Raw genomic sequence first — 20,820 nt, forward strand, 5'->3', positions numbered from 1 at the left:
TCTGGATGCCCTAACCACATCCATACGCAAGTTATATTTGGTAATGTGCTTTGACAAGAAACACTTATCCTCCAGCTTTTAAAGCTACAACATGCAACTTTTTGAATACATATTTTAACCGAACTATTTTAACTTGAATGCTGTCTTGGATTAACCATTTTGGTATTCCTTGGCCTATACACCAAGCAAGGTAAAACATTTCTCAACCATTTCAAAAGCTCTCTTTGTTTTTGTTTGTTATATTCCATTGGTAAGACTTAGAAACCACTAGTCTAAAGTATTTGATTAGTCAAGAAAATAAGTGGCAACTATTTTTAATAAACAATGAATCTTGTAAATTGTTTATCAAGACAACTGTCAAACATTTGCTGGTTCCAACTATTGTAGCGTTAGGGTTGGATGGTTTTCCCTGTTTATATCATTTAGATCGTGAAATTGCTGGGTTTTAGACAATTTCAAGACATCACCTTGACCTTTTTATACCTTTTTAGACATATTGATTAATTAAAAATATGATCTACAATAGATAGTGACCACAGAATATTGTTATAGTAGATATGGGTCCTGAAGATGTAGGATGACAGTCAAACCAATAAGTAATCTGTCAGTCTATATAACTTCATATTTACTTGTTTGTAAAGAAGCTTGTGTGAACACATACAGTACTGGACCAGAACTAAAATGCAACATTGTTTTGGACAAAATGAACTGAACTAAAGGTGTGAAAGGGGCCTTAGATTACTATTTTTGTTGAAAGTTGAATCTGTCCTTTGACTGACAGTATCTGAAAGTTATAAGTGGAAAAGATGGTAATAGAAGTCTAACCACAGCAGTGATGCACTTCATATCACTGCAGCCTGCTAAACCGCCAGTGCACCTCTGTCTCTTCAGCAGCACGTCATCCTGTAGTGAAATGGAGAAGTACAGAGGTACTGCGGTTTGGAAAATGTTCCTCTGGTATAAAGTTCTCTCCCCACAGCAGTATCACATATTTAGTTGCTGCCGTTTTCTTGTAAAGTCTTCCGTTTGTCTTAGCACTCTGCAGACAGCACACAAACTGCTCTACTTGTGGCCAAGAGAGGGCCAATATCGTTATCTTCAACCGAAACTTGCCAATTGATTATATGCAAATTTAGTATCTTCAAATGTTACTGTTTTACATTTTTTTCTCAGCATCCAGTTTTTGATGTTTCCTACAAAAACAATCTTTCTTAGCATGAAAAAACTTCTCAAACAGGGTTAGACCTCTTTACACCTAATTTTTCCCATTAAAATATCTCCTGAATTATTAAATCAGAAAATTACATAGGATACATATTTTTTGTTTGTTTGTTGCAACACTTCATTAAAGCTATATGATGCCTACATACTGAGCAAAAGGCTAGGATGTAATGTCTGCATCATTCTGTGAAACTGAAATATTCTAGATGTTTTGTGCATCATTTTATGAACATTTCCCCAACTTCAGCTTTACGCATCTTGTATCTTTCAATTTTAAAAAGGCTCTATGGGTTTGAAAGATGCGTGACTACACAAGATGAGTTTGTAACAATAGATCTTTGATATGGCAATGCAATGTTTAGATACCTGTTCCTGGTGATGCTGAGTATTTTAAAAATACAGACATCCTACAGTACATACACACCTGTGCTAAGACGTTAAATTTGTAGAATTACCAATACTGCCAGCAAAGCAATAGCACTGTTGCCGAATATACTGGAAGGATCAGTTAAGAGCTACTTGAAGGGAAATGCCGATGTTTGATTTTAGTATTGTGCATGGTGAAAGATGTGGTTAGATTAGATCAATTGCTATCTGATTAAGACTAGGCTCAATGTGGTTTAACACCAAGTTCGAACACAATACAAGCAACAGCTTGCAGCTGCTGTTGTTGCACACTTGCCCCAGTGTTTCCTTTAGGATTTCTTTTAGCAGTGGGCCCTCCCCTCCCGGGTTACATTGTTTCAAGCATTCTAGCGTGGTATAGAAAGCCTGCAGGAAGACTCAGCTCGATTTGTGACAGTTCTCATTAGTATTTAACGAGCTAAGCTGCTTGACTCTGATTGGCTAACTACTAGCCAATGAGAGCCTGGCTATCAGCATCCTTTACCCAGCGCAACTGGGCGAGCTCATGAATAGTAATGAGCTCAGGCAACACAACGTCAGACTGACCAGCTTTTGTAATTGGCCCGATTTCTCCGCTTATTTCTTTTCAGTGGCTAGAGCTGACAGAGGAGGTAGCAGTTCATTTTCACATTCACGACATAACACAAACACATATGGACCTAACATATTGTAAAAACGGTTTTGTGTGGCAGAGCACCTTTAATAAAAGCATGTTTTGAATTGAATTATTTCCTTTTTTTTTTAAATTCAACAAGCAACCTGTTGCATTTTAGCAGAATACTTAAAGCAGCAGAACTGAGTACACTACATCTGTTTATTGCAAGTAAAATCATTATCGCAAGATTCAACAACGTTATCGCATATTTTCCTCATTTCGTGCAGCCCCAATCAGTCTCTTTAAACCCAACCAATTTCATGGCATCCAATTTACAAGTTGTTAGGGTTCCCTCCAGCATATTTACAATGTTTTGCAAGTCTTGTCAGAGAGTAACTGATAGGTCATTGTCAGTAAAAATCTAGTCTATATACACGACGTTCCACTTCCGGGATTACTCCGGTGACACAGGAAATTCCTCTGGATGCATGTCATTTCGTCGATGTTGGTTTCCTTCAGCTTTCTTTGCGTTGGAATTTTAAACTCCGGTGGATTTATGAGGACTGTGGTTAACTGCTCCTCAGATCTCTGCAGGGTAAATTGAGATAGTTAGCTAGACTATCTGTCCGATCTGAGTTTTCTCTCGCACGACTGAAACAACTTTTGAACGTACACATTCCACCAAAACAAGTTCCATTTCGTATAGGCTTCACCCTCTAAGAACTATTGCCATTGGGTTTATCCCTTGCGCATACACAGTCGTGAAGATTTCTTTCGCGCCCTTGTGCCCTGCACGGGCCTCTCTTATGTCCGCAGTTACTGTATATTACAGCTGCGAGACCAGAGATCTGCTCCCTATTTTTCTTCAGCGACAAGCAGTTTGAAGACTTCAAAGAACAGCGGTGTCCGCCTGTGTACCGATTGATGGACGGGCATCCTGCCGCCAGATCTCCACCTGAGCTGCGAGCCGTGCCTCGGCCCTGTTCACCGGGCTGGCACCCCGCCGGCCGCCAGCAGTTCGGCGCCCGCTTGCGACGGAGGAACTGAAGCGGAAGACGATGGCAGCCGGACGGACAATCAGGTAAGGTAAGGATACCACCAGCAGCGACACCCAGACATCTCGGAAGGGGAGCTCTTTGGCGGGCAAGAGTCCACTGTCTTGGATCCCCCCAGAGATGGTTCTCTAGCCGGCACCGGCCCTCCCTCCTCCCCGTTAGGAGAACTGGAGCTCGAAACAGAAGAGGATTACAAAGCCCCGCAACGGGAGCGTTTGGAGAGGTTAGGGTGTCTCGTTGCGCTACTTAGGCAACAGCTCCACCCTGGCTTGTGGATTTTGGTGTCACAGGTGGCATTGACTACATCAGCTTCACTCTTAATCCAATAGAAACAGCTCTTAGGAGGGTGAATCCTATACGAAATAGAACAATAGTTATATATTTTAACTCCATATTCTATGAGTATAGGCATAGCCCTAAGATCCAGGCCACCTGCTTCACTAATATTGGCAAGAAGAATGCTGATGTTGGGAGCAGATCTCTGGTCTTGTAGCTGTAATATACACTCACTTAAAGGATTATTAGGAACACCATACTAATACCGTGTTTGACCCCCTTTCGCCTTCAGAACTGCCTTAATTCTTTGTGGCACTGATTCAACAAGGTGCTGGAAGCATTCTTTAGAAATGTTGGCCCATGTTGATAGAATAGCATCCCCCACACCATTACACCACCACCAGCCTGCACCTCTACCATCTGAATGTCAACAGAAATTGAGAATCATCAGACCAGGCAACATTTTTCCAGTCTTCAACTGTCCAATTTTGGTGAGCTCGTGCAAATTGTAGCCTCATTTTCCTATTTTTAGTGTAGATGAGTGGTACCCGGTGGGGTCTTCTGCTGGTGTAGCCCATCCGCCTCAAGGTTGTGCGTGTTGTGGCTTCATAAATGCTTTGCTGCATACCTCAGTTGTAACAAGTGGTTATTTGAGTCAAAGTTGATCTTCTATCAGCTAGATTCACTCAGCCCATTCTCCTCTGACATCTAGGCATTTTCGCCCACAGGACTGCCGCATACTGGATGTTTTTCTTTTTTCAGACCATTCTTTGTAAACCCTAGAAATGGTTGTGCGTGAAAATCCCAGTAACTGAGCAGATTGTGAAATACTCAGACCACCAACAATCATGCCATGCTCAAAGTTGCTTAGATCACCTTTCTTTCCCATTCTGACATTCAGTTTGGAGTTCAGGAGATTGTCTTGACCAGGACCACACCGCTAAATGCATTGAAGCAGCTGCCATGTGATTGGTTGATTAGATAATTGCATTAACAAGAAATGTAACCGGTGTTCCTAATAATCCTTTAGGTGAGTGTAGAGTAACTGCGGACGTAAGAGAGGCCCGTGCAGGGCACAAGGGCGCGAAAGAAATCTTCATAACTAAACCCAATAGCAACAGCTCTTAGAGGGCTATGCCTATACTCATAGAATCTGGAGTTACAATACGCAACTATTGTTCCTTCCCGCTATTTTGCAGCATCTCCGTGCTGAGCTTAGTGCCACCCATGACGATTGTGATTGGTTTAAACTAGGGCTATCAATCGATTAAAAAATGTAATCTAATTAATTACATACTCTGTGATTAATTAATCGACATTAATCGCATACATAATTAACGGTGCCTGAACCGATACTTTAAGAAAGTAAAAAAAGAAAAAAAAAAGGGTACTAAACAACAGTTGGTGACATTAAAGAACGGCTTGTTTATTGCTAAGACCATATGGTCAAAATTAAATGATTTAATAATAAATGTATAACAATAACTTATTTCACTAGTAAATTGCTGTCGAACGGCAAAAACAACCACCAGATGGGAAAAGGACATTTACAATAACTTCAAATGCACCACGAGGCTGTAGTTTACCAGTTTCATTGAACGCACCGTCTGTGTTGTTTCTCCGATGGCAGCTGCAGATTGTTACATACCGGTGTTGAATCCTCTACAGTAAAACACAGAGCATCAGAGAGAAGCGCAGACATATCAGTGGCACCAGATTTCGGTAGCCAGGGTTAAGTAAATGTTCCAATTAATAATCCAGGCAGAACATTCTCGTCTCCCTCCTTCATTTTACAGTCGAATGGTGGCTAGAACGGCTCCGGGTCAAACGACAATATGGAATGGATTAATCTGCGTTATTTTTTTTTAACGCGTTATTTTTTCTCAGATTATTTTTAATTTGAATTTTTTATTATATTATTATTTTTAATTATTATAATTATTTTGACAGACCTAGTTTAAAGAACTGCCAATAAACCAGAGCACGTTTTTCTGCCATCCTGGAATGCTGTGTGGACTAGCCATAACCCATACCATTTCGCAATCCCATTTCTCAACACACACACTCATGTTTTCTTTTTTTTTTTATATTAAAAAATTACAAATCATCATGCATTACCATCTCGCAGGTGTTCTGGTTGGGTCTGTTCAACATTGACCACTTCTAAATAAAGTCTAACTATCCTCAGGCCTATTTGGCTGGCCTTTCCCCCCCCCAAGTGAAAAACTCTGGAGTTCTGTTTAACTGAGTCAGTCCACATCCACACACGTCAGAGTCTGTTTTCAGCTTTAGTCACATACTTTAATTACAGTCCATCCAGATGACATACAGTGATGGTTAAGGTGCTTGGCTGGTACTGGTCATTTATAAAAAACAACCAATAGTGACTAGTTGTTATTAGGCAATCACAATAACAACAGTTTTCTATGGAGAGCTCACCATGATATTTTAGCTTTTTCTGTTCCAGTAGCACTTTTCTTAATATGGTCATTTACTTGCTTTCTCAAGATTTGACTAGCATCCTTTCTGGAACATAACTTTTAGCTCCCTTTATATTGCTATTTGGTACCAGAAGGAAGGGTAGCTATAGAATATTTGTAGCTTTTTGGAACTGACAGTTTACCAAATATCAAAAACTGTCATGTACGGAAAAATAGTAACGTACCGAAAACTTCAAAAGATTCCTAGCCCTTATAGCTGTGCACAGGTTGGCATAGGTGATGAATTAACCCTAACCTCAGGAGTGTGGTTGCCTTTCAGTTTTTACACCTCAAGTTACCGAAATTAACAAGTTCCTCAAACCGCAAATATGCTTTGACCTACACCTTGTTTATCCGACTACATCAAAACTGACATGCGTCTACATCAGAAAATGTCATGTGTGTTAAAACAACAGTATCCATGTGACTGGTGCTGCTAATTAAAATGGAGCCACCCAATAAAAAAAAAAGAAAGGTAAGGTAACGTAACCGGACTGGAGACCAAAAGAAACTTAAAATATAAAAACACCCAAACACAACATTCTGACTCCAACCAGCACAGTGACAGTAGTAGTTGTACAAGTTTGAGACAAACAGGACACAAATTTCCCTTGAGGGAATACTGTACAGTGTTCATTCATAGATTTCCAGGCAAGGCTGAGCAGAAAGTTAACTTGAATAAAGCAGTGTTTAGGAATGCTGGGCCTCATTCCAGTTCCAAGGCGTTACGCATTTCATGTTTTGGAAAAGGTTTCTGAAGAAATGACTCCTCAAATACCAAATTTGTCATCCATGTCTGCAGGAGAAAGAGGTAGAGGGAGGATGGGAAAGAGGGGAGGGGAGAAGCAGGGAGACGAAGAGACAGACATAACTTTTGAAAAAATAAAGTTTGTCATGCTGATTATTGCTGTATTTTAAAGCCTCTTTGCACATTAGTGTTCCAGTGAGTTTTTGTTGTCCGTTTGTCATGATTGCAGTCTGTTGTAGCTTTTTCTTCAGTAGCACTTTTATCCTGACTTGTTGTATACATTCATGTCCAACTGTTTGTATGTGTGTTTTTTTTTTTTTTTAGCTATGGGCCAGCGATCAACAGTGGGAAGCCTTCTGTTTTTCCTCTGGCTAAATGGGATCTGTACAGGATTTAAACTGGGTGAGCCGAGAGTCACATTGTATTCTTTAACAGAAACACTACTAGAGCTCTAAGACTACCGACATACTGTGCAGACATTTCATATGTTTTTGCCAGGTCTAACTGGAACATCTGCCTCCAGTCTGTAGAGAAGCATTGTATCACCCTCCAATGGCAACTGGTGTAACTGCAGTGACGTGTTTTGTCAGTTCCCAGTGTTTCTGATTTATGCGAGATGTAAAGCTTGCTGGCTCTAATCCAGGACAGACACTTAGCTGGGATTAGAACCTGAACAACCTATAAAGTTTAAATCTTCATGAAGCAGCAATACGGCTTTAGAAATGATTTGTAACTATAATGGCACATTACAAATTAAGTTTTATTTGTTTCAGATTTTGGGAGGGTGAAGTGAACTGTGCAGCGTTGACTTGCTGAATAAATAATGAATCCATTCTCCACTGATGTGTGTGTGTTGCAGAGAATTGTACCTACTACATCAGAACGTTTGAGAGCGTTTATTCTGTTCCCGGGGATATGGCTATGCTGAATAGCACTCTGGTGTCTTCAGACACCTTCAACTTCACAACTGTCCCTTACAACATCACCTGGTACAACTTAAAGACCGGCCGAGAAATGAGCAACCAGACCGGTCGAATCCTGGTGCACAGGGAGACTCTGTGGTTTCTTAACGTAACGGTGGACGATATTGCAGAATATGTATCTATACTAAGGTACAGTAGCATCAATTGAAATATCAATAGAAGGTAAAGGAGAGAACCAGTAGAAAATGTGTTCTTATGCGTTTGTGTGTCTGTCAACACTGTAGAAATGACTGTGTACTACCGAAAAAGTAGTACCTAATCTTTAAAAGAGTGCAGGTCTGGAGCAGGAGATTGCAACAATGTTAGGTTTTGAACATTTCAGATGTCAGCAACTCATTGGCATAAGTTTTCAGTGCTGTGGATAAGTGCATGTGCGTGTTAATGTTAAGAATATACAACTGACAGATGTAGTATCACATTTTCTTTAGGTAAATCTGAAGCTAGTGTTAAAATAATGACAGCAGATGCAAACAAAAAAATAAAAACATACAGCTTATCAGGTATGCTTATCACCACTTCATTTTGTGTTTTTTTATTCAATATGTTATTCAGCTGCTCATTGCTAAACATGAACAAAAAAAATCTCTGAAGAAGAAAAAAAAAAAGCTAATTTTCTTCTTAATTTTCAACAGAACTCCCTCTCGGTGCTACAGGCAGGGGATAAAGCTGGTAGTTGATCTGCCCATTGCTGAACAGTGTGGAAGACCAAAGAAAGCCTTTCAAACACTTACATTTGGAGTCACTGACAAAGTGAGCTGTCCTCTGAAGGACTACATCACTAAACTGGACAGCTACAACATCACTTCCTCCATCAAGTGGTACAGAGTGAGTTATAGTCTTGATGAGCACTGCTACTGACCTAAAATATTCATTAACCTTACTCCAGATGTTGTAGTGCAGTTTTGCAGAACAATCTTGAGACAACTGTCCAATTGTTTTAAATGGGGATTGCACACCAAATACTCAATGATAAGACATTTTTGAAGGGGCTTAAATGAAGTAAAATGCTTCACTCTATCTAGTAGATATACGATACAACATTGGTGCAAATTAAAAATGTGTATTCTACTGTGACAAAGTGATCTAAAATATATTCAAGTTACCTTAATAAAAAGGATTGAGGGAATTTTACTACTACTGTATCTACTGCCACTATTTCAACTAGCTCTTTTTTGGAAACGTCCTTTAAAAGTTTAATTTTCTGTAGGTGTCGGCCTGCTCATCGTCCGTTCAGTGTGGTGGCTATCCCTTGTCATGCTACCTAGTTCTTCTGGCGATTACAGACGAATTTCTTGTGGAATTTTCACAAATTCCGGGATATGATAAAACAAAATTGGGAGGACCGCTTCACAAATAAAAAACAACTTACAGTCTGATATCATATCAGTGAGACCCCAGGGATTGCTTGGCCGCCACAAGAACAGATGGCAGATAGAAGATATCAAAACTTGCCGCTGAGCGTCCAACTCACGTTTTTTTTCTTGCAAAAAACTCAGTGCCAAGTTTTGACGGCTTCATTGCTTCATTTCGATTTCACCACAAACGACACACAATGGATTTGGTGCCATAGAATCGCATTTTGCCGTAAATCCATATACGAGGTTTCTTACGATTGAAGCTTGACTTGCATCGTCCTTTCTTTAACTGGAACAGTGTGCAATGAGACACGCCACGGAAGTTTTGCTGGGCCCCACTCACCACTACACCTTTGCTGCACCTGCCACTTCACGTGCACCGCACTCTGCAGTCCGGTCAGATAGATTAGGTCCAGAACCCATGAGCCGCTAATCGTTCACAAGGCTGCGGCTTATAGAAACACATTTTGATCTAGGCTATTTATTGTTTATCTTTTTGGATGAATTAACATGAATGTTATAGCACTTAAAACATTTTAAAAAGACAATTATAATAGAAAAGAAAAACTAAAAACTATCTCCAGAGCCCCCCAACTCTGATTACCACCCTACTCTGTTAACCACATGGCTGTATACCCTCATTAAAATGTATTGTCATAAAAAGTTTGACTTTTATGTTTCCTTTCCTCATCTAGGGTTGTGACCTCATCGTGGATGGGACAGGCAAGTTCACCTACATGGATAAGGCCATACTGAAAATTGAAAGGGTGGAAGCTGAAAACAACTTGTACACCTGTACTCTGAGCTTTACTCTCGGTGGCATTACGGGATCAGTGTCAGAGACCATTGAAGCAACAGTCTCAGGTTAGAACAAACATCAGTACTTGACTGTGCGAGAGAGGGACTTTTATGCTGTTTGTCTACAACATGAGCTGCAAAGAGAGCTAGGAACTCTTTGGTATCATTCCATATACAGTATATATTTTTGTGATTATATATCCTCAACCTCTGTTACTGTATTTCATTTTGTCCATCTTTTCAGCTAGGTACTCTTTGACTCCACAAGTGTGCGAACCGGCCAATGAAATAATCAAGGCACAGCTGGGTGAGTCCCTGTCTTCAACATATTCAGAGAAACAGTATTTTGCAGCTTAACGTCTATTGTTTAAACAAGGGCTGCACAACATATCTTTAATTATAGTCATATCAACTGGCGCAATAACCATACCGCGAAACGCTGCGACATATCACAAGTGTACATTTTTTGTTAGTTGAAAGAAAATACCAGCAGAAAACTGCACTTTAAAATGTAACTCATTCTTTTTTCTAGTGGAGCCTTTATATTCAATTCTCAATTTTTTTAATAAAAGAAAGTTGGAAAATGATTTCCTTTCATTTGTTTTAAATTCAACAAGCAATTTGTTGCATTTTAGCAGCAACACTGAAAGCAGCAGAAATGCAATATCGTTATCGCAATACTCAACGTTATCACATTGCATATTTTCCTCATATCGTGCAGCCCTAGTTTAAACTGACTAAGGTTATACCCGGACCAACATTTGCATTGTGTCGAAAAGCGTAGCTTCCTTTTTCATTTTAGGTGAGCAAATACCAGTGCTAGAGCTGGGTACCAAATTCAATACTTTTTAGGCACCGCCCGATTGCCTCAGTATCGCGTATCAAAAAATGCCTCTTACTTTAATACCACATTTCAATACCTAAGGAGCAAATCTCATCGTCAGTGAACCAATAAGCAGCATGCTTCTACCAAGATCTACTAATGCTGGTGATTGGCTGTCTAATGTTACACGTCATAAATGTGACACGCAGGAAAAACTACACAGAGACGGGGCTCATGTAGTAGGAGCTGTAAAAACAAAGGATTTGTGCCGCAATGTGTAGTGTTGTTATGTCTTTTTGTTAAAATTGTTTTCTTAAAATTGGTATCAAAAAAAGGATTGTTCAGGAACCGGTATCAATACCCAGCACTAACTAGTGCACATTTCGGGTAGATTACTTTGTATAGGGAAACAGGTAGGGAACAAGCTTTTACCACAAGCGAAGGAGTTCAATTATCTCAGGTCTTTATTGCGAGTGAGGGAACAATGGAGTGGGTCGGAGAATCGGACCAGCGGGGGCACTATTGCAGTCGCTTTACCGCACCATTGTGGCGAAAAGAGAGCTGAGCTGGAAGGCAAAGCTCTTGATCTACCGGTCAATTTTCCTTCCTACCCTCACCTTTGGTCATGAAGGATAGGTCATGACTGAAAGAACTAGATCCCAGGTACAAGCTGCCCAAATAGGTTTTGGGAACGCTCAGGCTCGTTTGTTTTCTTTAAAACATTCACACAGTCCTGGGTGGCGCTAAACCCACCATGCGGCAGCAGTGCCCTTGCAAATCTGTGAGAGACGCGCCAGATGTCAGGCTTCATCCCAGCAATGTACATCCATTGTGCCAGACTAGTCTGTTTGAGAAACACCATTTGGAAAATATTTAAAAACTTAAAATTTAGTATAGTGTATAGATTAAGAGAAATTGTTCTGTTGAATATAATTTGTGTTATTGTTTGTCCATGTGTTTAGGGTCCAATTTCAGCAAGCGGTGCCTGGTATTTGTGCCAAGTGTCGGGAGGCCCTCAGTTGATATCGCTTGGTTGGTCAGAAACAATTACATTATCGATACCACACCCTCTGACCGTGTCTCCACGTCAAAACTAAAGTTAGCACCCTTTTATTTTTTTTATTTACTGCTTTTGTGTTGCAACAAGTGAGAAGATCTATGAAAGTTTATGAGGTGCCTGTGTTCAAAATATCAAAGACATATCATATTTCTAATTATAAGCTATAACACTGCAGAAATCACTATGTTGTTTTGTTTGTACAAATATGTTCATCACCAAAGGTAGTTTTCAATAAAGTAAGTAGGATCTCTGCTTGATATTTTAATGATTTAATGTCTTCAATACATACAAACTCATGTGGAGAATATGGCAGGAGGACATGCATGCATTTTTTATAAGTTTGACAAAAATGATAGTTGAGTTACTTATTTTAAGCAACCTTTTTCAACCTTTGAATAAAGAATGAATATAGTACAACAGGCACAAAAGGGAATATTTGTAAAATATAAAAGCACAGTACTGTAACATTTTATTATCCATCTGTCCTCAACAGTTTGACTATGCAGGGTGATCCTAACGGTGCATGGTTGGAGCTTCTGCTGATTATTTCTGAGCTAAGGGAGGAGGATTTCCACATCAACTACACTTGTCGAGCAGTCAGTGACAGGGGCTCTCCTGAGGGATATTTTACTCTGCTACCCGCAGGTAAAAACACAGAGTAAGCCTGCCAAAATATGAAACCTTACTTTGGGCCGTTTGGGCACGTGTATGGCAGCCATCTTGAAGGATCTTCTAATTTCCAGACACAAAGTTGACACCACACATTGATGATGAAGTCAGCACTTTGGTCATCTGCGGTTGTTTTAAATGTGCTACAAACATAAAGTTTGACATTGTTTGTTTTACCTAACTAAGAGTCCAAATCTGTTAGATGCTCAGCTTAATATTACACATTGAGAAAACCAGCACATATTCACATTTGAGGAGGTGGAACCAGTGATTTTTGCTTAACAAATTACAATAATGAATGAATAAACAGTGAACAAAATAGTTGCCAATCTGACTAGTTAGTTAATCTACTAATCGTTTTAGCTCTAGCAATGGTTAGCTTTCTGGTAGAAAGATGACCAGTAGAGGGTGTAGGTTTTACACTTTTCTTCCCCACCTCAATAAAGACACTTAAAGTATAGTAGAGGAAAACAAAGACAAAAATTCATGTCAGTACATTATTTCCATGTCATTAATGTGTTTGGGGAGTCAAATGGCTTAGCCAGAGAAGGGCGCTGATGCAAAAAATGCCAAAGCCTGAATAACTTTTGACACTTGAAATAAGAATGAATGAGGTGCCCCACACACACATACACACACACACACACACGCACACACGAAAAGATAAGCAAACTAGACCCCCACAGAGAACTACTTAAACTTGTATGTCTGCCATGTGTGATGTTTATCTCTTCAGATCCCGACATCATACTACCCATTGGATCTGTGCTCGGTGGTGTGACGGTTCTCTTTATCATCAGTGTCACCATCTACTACCTTTTTAAGGTTGACATTGTGCTGTGGTTCAGGAAAGCGTTTCCTGTCCTCTACACAAATACAGGTAATATTTCACAGCAGGTGTGTCATTAGTTATGTGTTCTTTATTATATGCATGATAATGATAATGCCAGTTCACAAAAAAAATACTCTTACACTATGTTCCAAGATGGAAAAACCCAGTGATGATTTGACATTGCAACCCACACATACCTGTATATCACAACTCACAGAATCTTAAGCTCTACCCTATACCTGACCACATGTGTCAACAGTAAGAGCAAACAAAGGAAACAAACTAACCACAGGGCTGCCTGCAGTATTTCTAAGGAAATGTCATCTGCTGCTAGCTTACAGTATGCAAAAGAGTAACCTTTTAACATTCAGGACTTTGTTACCATTTAGCTTGAAGACCATTGGTATCAAGTCATCAAAATTTGAAGATTAATCTTTAATGTAATAAGGACAATACATAAGTGAATGAATAAATGAAGGTAGTGTGTATTTAGCGTTACAGGGGCAAATCTCCATTGCTGAATCTGACTTGCATCTGTTCTTGCACGTTGCTTGTAAGAGTAGAGCAATGCGGGCAGACCGAACCACCACTCAGAATTCCCCTAATGAGCTAATGACCTCTTTTTTTTTTTTTTCCTGTGTCAGATTTGGATGGGAAGCTGTATGATGCCTATGTGGCATACGCACAGCCCTGTGCCATTGGATTTAGCAAGGAAGTGGAAGAGTTTGCTCTTCGCACACTACCCCAAGTGTTGGAAAATGCTTGCGGCTACAAACTCTTCATAGGAGGCCGTGACTGCATGCCTGGGAAGGGTAAGTCACCTACTGTACATGGCAGTAGACAGCATTCTAGTATTATTTGCCTCATATACGGGGGTGATAAGTGCCCACTGTTTTTGCTCTGCACTGACAAAATGTTATTTGAAAAAGCCTTTCAAGTTTCAAAGTTATATAGAAAAGTTGATGTAGGAGACCTTTTCTTAGGTCATCACTACTGGTATTTATTTATTTCCAACAGCATTTATCATATATGCATCATCACGGATTTTTTTTTTGTCATAGCAGTGGTGATTGAAGGCAATGTTGGTTTTGAATGAATGTCAGTGTCATATTTTGACGTACAGAAACAGTACAGGCTAGGGCTGTTGGAACGAATACCGAAAGTCGAACACGTATAATTTGAATAGTAAAAAAAAAAATCAATACTATTTGAATGTGACTTTTCTTTATAAATATGTTGGCTTATGTTAGCTAATCTCCCTCTTCTCACCTCGGCCTACCCGCATGTGTCAGTCACGTCTGATGAACAATAAGTTAGCGGGAGTGAGAAACACAAGGCATTGTGAGGTCTTAAGATCACGGAGCTAACTTTACGGACCAAGTAACGTTAGTACAACATCACGGAGCTGACATTACGTACCAAGTAACGTTGGTACAAGGGGGAGTGACAGGCTGCGGCTGGAAATAGGAAATGACTTTAAAATCGACATCCACCGAGCCAAAACGCTTACGTTATCATTAGTTAGCTCATTCTTGTTTACCAACTGCGTCGCGAGTTATAGCTTAGCTGGGAGTTTCACAGGAGACAGCTAAAGTTAATGTTGGCTTCGACTTGATATAGATTATCTTCTAATAGCTGTACTCTCAGTAACGTGACAATTTGCAAGAAACAGGTTGCTTATAAATCACTAAAATAGTAGTGACACCATTTGGCTTAGTTAATCAATGCTGTTATCGTCGTGGCTAACACTATTGTTACTTAGTTTATGAAAAATCGTTTCGGCTGTGCTTTCTAACATGATTTCATTGTGCTAACCGAGCACTATTAGCCTTTACAACAGAACCTCTTCACTACACCTGTTAGATAATGTTGGGGTGTAGACAGACAGAGGAAGCTCGGAATTGCTGCCGAGTGCTGCGTTTTTCAGCTCATATTATTTCAACTCTGACCTGGTAGCCGTTGATTTTTCAAGCTGCAACTAAAACCAGAAGCAACGACGGATACCTGCGCCACAGTTTGTCTCTGTGCCCTACCTCGCAGTTCCAACTCTGATCATGTGTATGCGGTTTCACAGCGACAGTAAAACTGTATTTTACATTTCACATGCATGCCGAACCGTGGGAGTGGTCTGTTACACCTCTACTGTATATTCAGTGTACTGATCAGTAGAAAACGTATTTTAAAATAGAAAACATTACACTTCATAACGTTTTGTATTTATAAACACGTGTTGTAAAAAACATATCACTGTGCACCAACAGTAATAGCAGTTACCTTATGTAAGTCACTATTAGCTGACTGGAGTGAATTATCCAAAAGTCTGTCTGGATTTAGTGGGACACTTGTACAATGACAATAAATGCACCTTGAACCATGTACAGTTTAAAGTATAAAATTATTACATAATATTAAATAAAAGTTTGAAGCAGAAATAATTAAAAAACCTAGTTTAGGCTACTTGTTCTATTCAAATAAATGAAATCCCTTTGGTTGTAAATGTCTCCTCGTATTCCTTTAATAAAAGAAAAACACTATTTGATACATTTTCACTGCGCCCCCAAAATTATTTATGCGCTCCTACATTTTTCTATTTAGGAGCACATGTACTCCTTCGGAAAAAAAATTAGCATTGAGCCCTGCATAAGCCTGAGTAGTGTAGTACATATTAATAACAGGCTGCATTTGAGCATTAAATATATGAATATTATAATAAAATATTTGAAATTCAAATGGTATTACAGAGGAAGATTGACAGCTCTAGTACAGGCTGATATCTGAGTTGCTAAATAACTGTTTATTAATTAAAATCCCACATTAACGTGATAAACATTAGTTGGTCAGTTGCTTATATCACTGTCCGAAGTTTAGTTTTCTCGCATGTAGCACACAACAGTAAACTGTCCGTGTCAGACGGGTTCTCACTTACTGGAAACAATCAGTTTGGTTTAGGTAAGGGGTGGCGCCTGGGTAGAGCGTGCAGGATGCAGGACATGACCCAAATTACACCACGGTCACATAGCTGCTTTGTAATTTGGTCATAAACAACTGAGTCTCCTGCCATTCTTGAATTTATCTGACAATTTTGGTGTGGGCCATTACTGACAGAAGATCTCAAATCTCGTTGTCTCTCCAGTTAGACATTTTCATTGGCTTCTGCTTCTGGCTTCTTCTTCACCCTTAGATGTTTGTTTTCTTCTGGTTAGGCCCGATGATAGAAATGTCATCAACACGCCATTTGTACTAGGGAGCTGGCAAGGGAAAGTCCGTTTAATGTCAGGTTCAGCTGATCCAGACATTTGCGTTCTCACATGCAGCTCCTCCTAGTAATAGCTAGATAATTTAAAGTTTATGCACTTGTGCACTAAGGTACCCTTTTTGCGTAGTTACGTTAGGTCTCATTACTTTGTAAGCTCATGTTTTTCTGATGCAACTCCACTGTGTCTCTTCATCCTGTTTCCTCCCTGCAGCCATAGTGGACTCAGTGGAAGAGAACATACAAGCCAGTCGCCGCCTTCTTCTGCTCTACACCGCCTCTACTTTCATCAGCAAAAGACACACAAGCAGCACTAGTAGTAATAATAACAACATCTCTAAGAGCAGTGATAACAATGAAAGGAAGATAGGGGACCGCAGTGGCAGCATGAGTTTTGATGGTAGTGAAGACGTCTATCCCGACTCAAGACAGAAGTTGGAGTGTATGGCAGCAATGCACAGAGCACTTCTGGAGGGATCTCTCAAGGTGAGAAAACAGACTTGTTTTTGCGTATTCGATGCATAGGCTGCATAAAGTCCAGTCACGCTTGATTTAAAAAAATGTTACCATTAAAGCTGCACTAGTCAATATTTACTTTATGGTTTCATCTCACCAATCTCATCAATCCATTTACAGCAGCAACAGGCCGCTGTTCTCAGCAAACAAGCTCTTATAAAACTAGGGATGGGTACCGAATTCAATACTTTTAAGGCACTGATCAAATTGCCTCCTTAGTATCAAGTATCGAAAAATGCCTTGTCATTAAGTACCAAATTTCAATACCTACGGAGCTAATCTCATCAGCGTCAGTGAGCCAATAAGCATGCAGCATGCTTCTACCAAGATCTAATAATACTGCTGATTGGCTGTCTAATGTTACACACCGTAGAGACATAAATAGACTCAAATAAATAAAAAGAGTTGTGCAGTAATGTGTAATGTTATAATTTATTTTCGTTGAAATTGAAAACTGTTGAAATCGTTCAGGAACTGGTATCAAAGTCATGGTACCGAAATATTTTAAACGATACCCAGCCCTATATAAAACCAATGTACACTACAGCAGACAAAGTTAGTTTAATGGGTTTCCGCCGTATCAAGAGTACAATCTGACTTCTATTTACCGAAATGTAATGTGTCTGACAAATTAATGTAACAGCTGTAGCCTACTGAATCTGGCACACCTACTTTTTCCACAAGCTACTTGATCCAAATAAGTTCCTGGTTTAAACATTTTAAATGTATAAGCTTAATTAATTGATATGATATCAATGCAGGTTTATGGTCTCACCTGTGTGAACATCATAGTGGAGCACCAGTGTTAATTTCCCTTAGAACGCTCACAGCACACAAGTTGTACAGTAAGCATAAGTGCTCTAAATTAAACACAGAAAACCATTCAATGTAAATTCTGTGATGATTTAATTAATGTAGTTCAAATTTCTTTAGTTCCATTTCAGATGTTTTTAATTCATGACCACGTGCTCAAAACAGCACTCTGATTCTAATTTAAGCTGTGCTTTACAGGTAATTCTTGTAGAGTTGGAAGAGATCAGCTCGGCTCAGCTGGCTCTCTTTCCAGAGTCAGTACGTCACCTGAGGAAAAAGCAGGGCGCCGTGTGTTGGTGGAAGAACCTGAGAACGAGGCAAAGGTGGAGGACATGTGCGAGGTTGAGAGAGGACGAGGAGAAAGGTGGACAGGACACGCAGCTGTCCCCTTCCCTCTCCCCTTCCTCTAGGTTTTGGAAGGAGATGAGGTATAGTATGCCGGTGAGGGGCAAGAGGGCATCGTACCCCGAGAAAACTGCCCTGCTGAACTTATGATGGGAATATGAACCAGAGAGCAGCTGGTTTCCAGTGCACAAATGTGTTTGGCAGAGAAACCCCTCACACACAGACAATTCAGAAATACTGACCAGAAGCTGTGAAGTAAACGCTCCGAGCAGGGTCCGACTGGGATAATAATTCAGGCCGGGAATCTAACAGCAGTCCAGGCCAATACAGTCACAACAGAGCAAGTATACTGTAACTTGTTTCCTGTGTACTCTTATAATGGACATTCTCATGCTCAATTATGTCTATTAAGTTGTTGCAGCAATGTTTGGGTCAAAATATAACCCTTTTTGACCACTTGAGAATTAACAAACTAGTACAGTGCCCGTTCAAAAATGCCTTTTTTGGAACGGGCGATTTGCTTGGCCTGTAGAATTCTCCAAAACCAAATTGTACCCCAAACTTACTTACAGAAGGACCCCAAACCACTTAATATGCAACTACACTGTATACCCTACTACTGACTTACAGTGTACGTCTACATCAGAGGAAGACATTGTACTACCACATTTACCGGACAGAGAACGTTGCAGATTCAGAATTTAATCACAAAATATCACAATGAAAATGTGGAGTAATCAGACATTAGCCTCATGGCAGTGTGTTACCCACCTGGCCCGTTATGAGAGCTAATCAGCACATTTCTGCGTTAATCAATCAAGATTGATTCATGAGATATTTCAAAAGACAAACACACACACACACACACACACACTTCCTGATTTATTACATTGATGATCAGATATCCCTCCAAAAGACCACATTAAGACACCAAGACCTTGAGGAATACCACATGAAAAATCCATGCTGTTATTTGGAATCAAAAACTTTTGACATTTGGAGATTTCTGCAAGATGGCAAACACTTCTGCTCTGAAAACTGCTCAGAAACCCCCCTCAATACACCTCCGAAAGCCATACATCCTCATCCTCCCATATATCTTATCCAGATATTTTGAGGTGACACCAGGGTAAGCTAGCATGACATTGTTGGTATCCATGAATTCCTTAGATCGCCTGGTTTCATTTGATACCAATATTCCATTAGAGCCCGCTACAGCTTCGTAAAGACAGTAATGCCGGCCGAAATCACCCACGCTCCAGCGGGTCTGTAAGGGTTACAGTAACACCGGTCTCACACTCCAGGCCCATCAGCTAGCTAGGCCACTGTGATTGCAAATGTCACCTCGACTTTTCAAGTAGGCTAGCGCATTTCTGATAGCAACAGGTCCATAAATGCACCATGTACAACGCATGCATGCTAAAGGCAGAGCAACTGATCCAAAAAAAAGGTGGCAGCAGCAGCTCACATCTAATGTGCATCATGCATGTGCAATCATCACAGCGTCTGGGCTATCCTGAGTTTGCCCTGCATCAGTATATGAACTGTTGACTTTCCCTGGCAGGTAGAAACTGAAGAATAATGTGGACAAAGGAGGACTGATGAAACCAAATGATCATGTGTAACTGTAAAATGTACATATGTATGACGAAAAGTGTAAATATGTAAAACAAATACCTTTCTACAGTATTATAGGAGGTCAGGCAGCAAACAGCTTTATATTAAATGTACTGCCATTTATTTACAGTTGTTGAACTAGAGGAACTGTGACGAGCAAAAGCTAAGGGAGGAAAACATTTATTAAAAATGTATTTATTTTTAATAAATGTTATTTATGAGGCACATTTCATGTAAAAAGTGCTAGGTTAAAAATGTCTTAGTAGAATGCAAAAGCTTCCCAATTAGCATTGACTGTAGACTGCCATTTGCGCTTGAATATTCTGTCAAGAAATATGAAATTTTCAAAAATAAAATGTGGAAGGCTTCTTCCATTTTTAAATTGTTTGTCTTTCCTCATAAAATAAATGATTTTGCATGTTTTAGCCCATAACCTACAAATTTCAGATTTTCATTTTTACCTTACATGTGGCCAAAATTGGTTCCAGTTCATTTCAATACCCTATAGAAATTGACAAAGAAGAAGACAAGTAATTTCTTGACTTTGGTAGTATTTTTGTCCAAGTAACATAATCGCCATGTAGTAATATAGTTGCAAACAGGGACTTTACTGAAACTTTTTGAAATAGTAATTGATGGTGCCTTTAAACATTTAATCCAATGTGTTATGGTTGGCTGCTTCAAAATGTTTCATAAAATATATTACAAAATCAAACCCACAAAGCAAACAACAGGAACTGTTTAGCAGCTTTCTCAGAAATCATGGATGTTGGAGCATCTAATTTTTTCAAAATGGGACCTGCTTTTTATGATGGTTTAACCTTAAATGATTACCTGGTGACAATCATTCCGGGACAAAAGTTAAACGTAATTTTACACGCAGTGTAAAGGCCATCAGTAAAGAAGGTGGTTCAGGAATATAAATGTTGTGATATTTTAGGATGATTTTTTTTCTTAAATAGGTGTGTGTGTATAT

At 39.6% G+C, this 20,820-nt stretch overlaps 1 protein-coding gene across 5 annotated transcripts in view; it reads left to right on the forward strand.

Moving 5' to 3' along the window:
- Positions 1 to 20,226, forward strand: part of LOC144525544 (interleukin-1 receptor type 1-like) — a 28,809-nt gene extending 8,583 nt beyond the window's left edge. For 2 of the 5 annotated variants that reach the window (XM_078262461.1, XM_078262462.1), the window contains exons 2-13: positions 3,091 to 3,307; positions 7,105 to 7,182; positions 7,640 to 7,892; positions 8,396 to 8,588; positions 9,814 to 9,982; positions 10,161 to 10,223; positions 11,702 to 11,837; positions 12,293 to 12,444; positions 13,205 to 13,348; positions 13,945 to 14,112; positions 16,768 to 17,039; positions 18,081 to 20,226. In XM_078262461.1, the coding sequence (XP_078118587.1) occupies positions 7,107 to 7,182; positions 7,640 to 7,892; positions 8,396 to 8,588; positions 9,814 to 9,982; positions 10,161 to 10,223; positions 11,702 to 11,837; positions 12,293 to 12,444; positions 13,205 to 13,348; positions 13,945 to 14,112; positions 16,768 to 17,039; positions 18,081 to 18,377 (1,923 nt within the window). In that variant the 5' untranslated portion in view covers positions 3,091 to 3,307; positions 7,105 to 7,106 and the 3' untranslated portion in view covers positions 18,378 to 20,226. The remainder of the gene's footprint in view (positions 1 to 3,090; positions 3,308 to 7,104; positions 7,183 to 7,639; positions 7,893 to 8,395; positions 8,589 to 9,813; positions 9,983 to 10,160; positions 10,224 to 11,701; positions 11,838 to 12,292; positions 12,445 to 13,204; positions 13,349 to 13,944; positions 14,113 to 16,767; positions 17,040 to 18,080) is intronic. The other 3 variants (XM_078262460.1, XM_078262459.1, XM_078262463.1) reach the window with 2 other exon arrangements.
- The last annotated feature ends 594 nt before the right edge of the window (positions 20,227 to 20,820 follow it).

Source organism: Sander vitreus, chromosome 11, assembly GCF_031162955.1.
Source record: "Sander vitreus isolate 19-12246 chromosome 11, sanVit1, whole genome shotgun sequence".
NCBI lineage: Eukaryota > Metazoa > Chordata > Actinopteri > Perciformes > Percidae > Sander > Sander vitreus.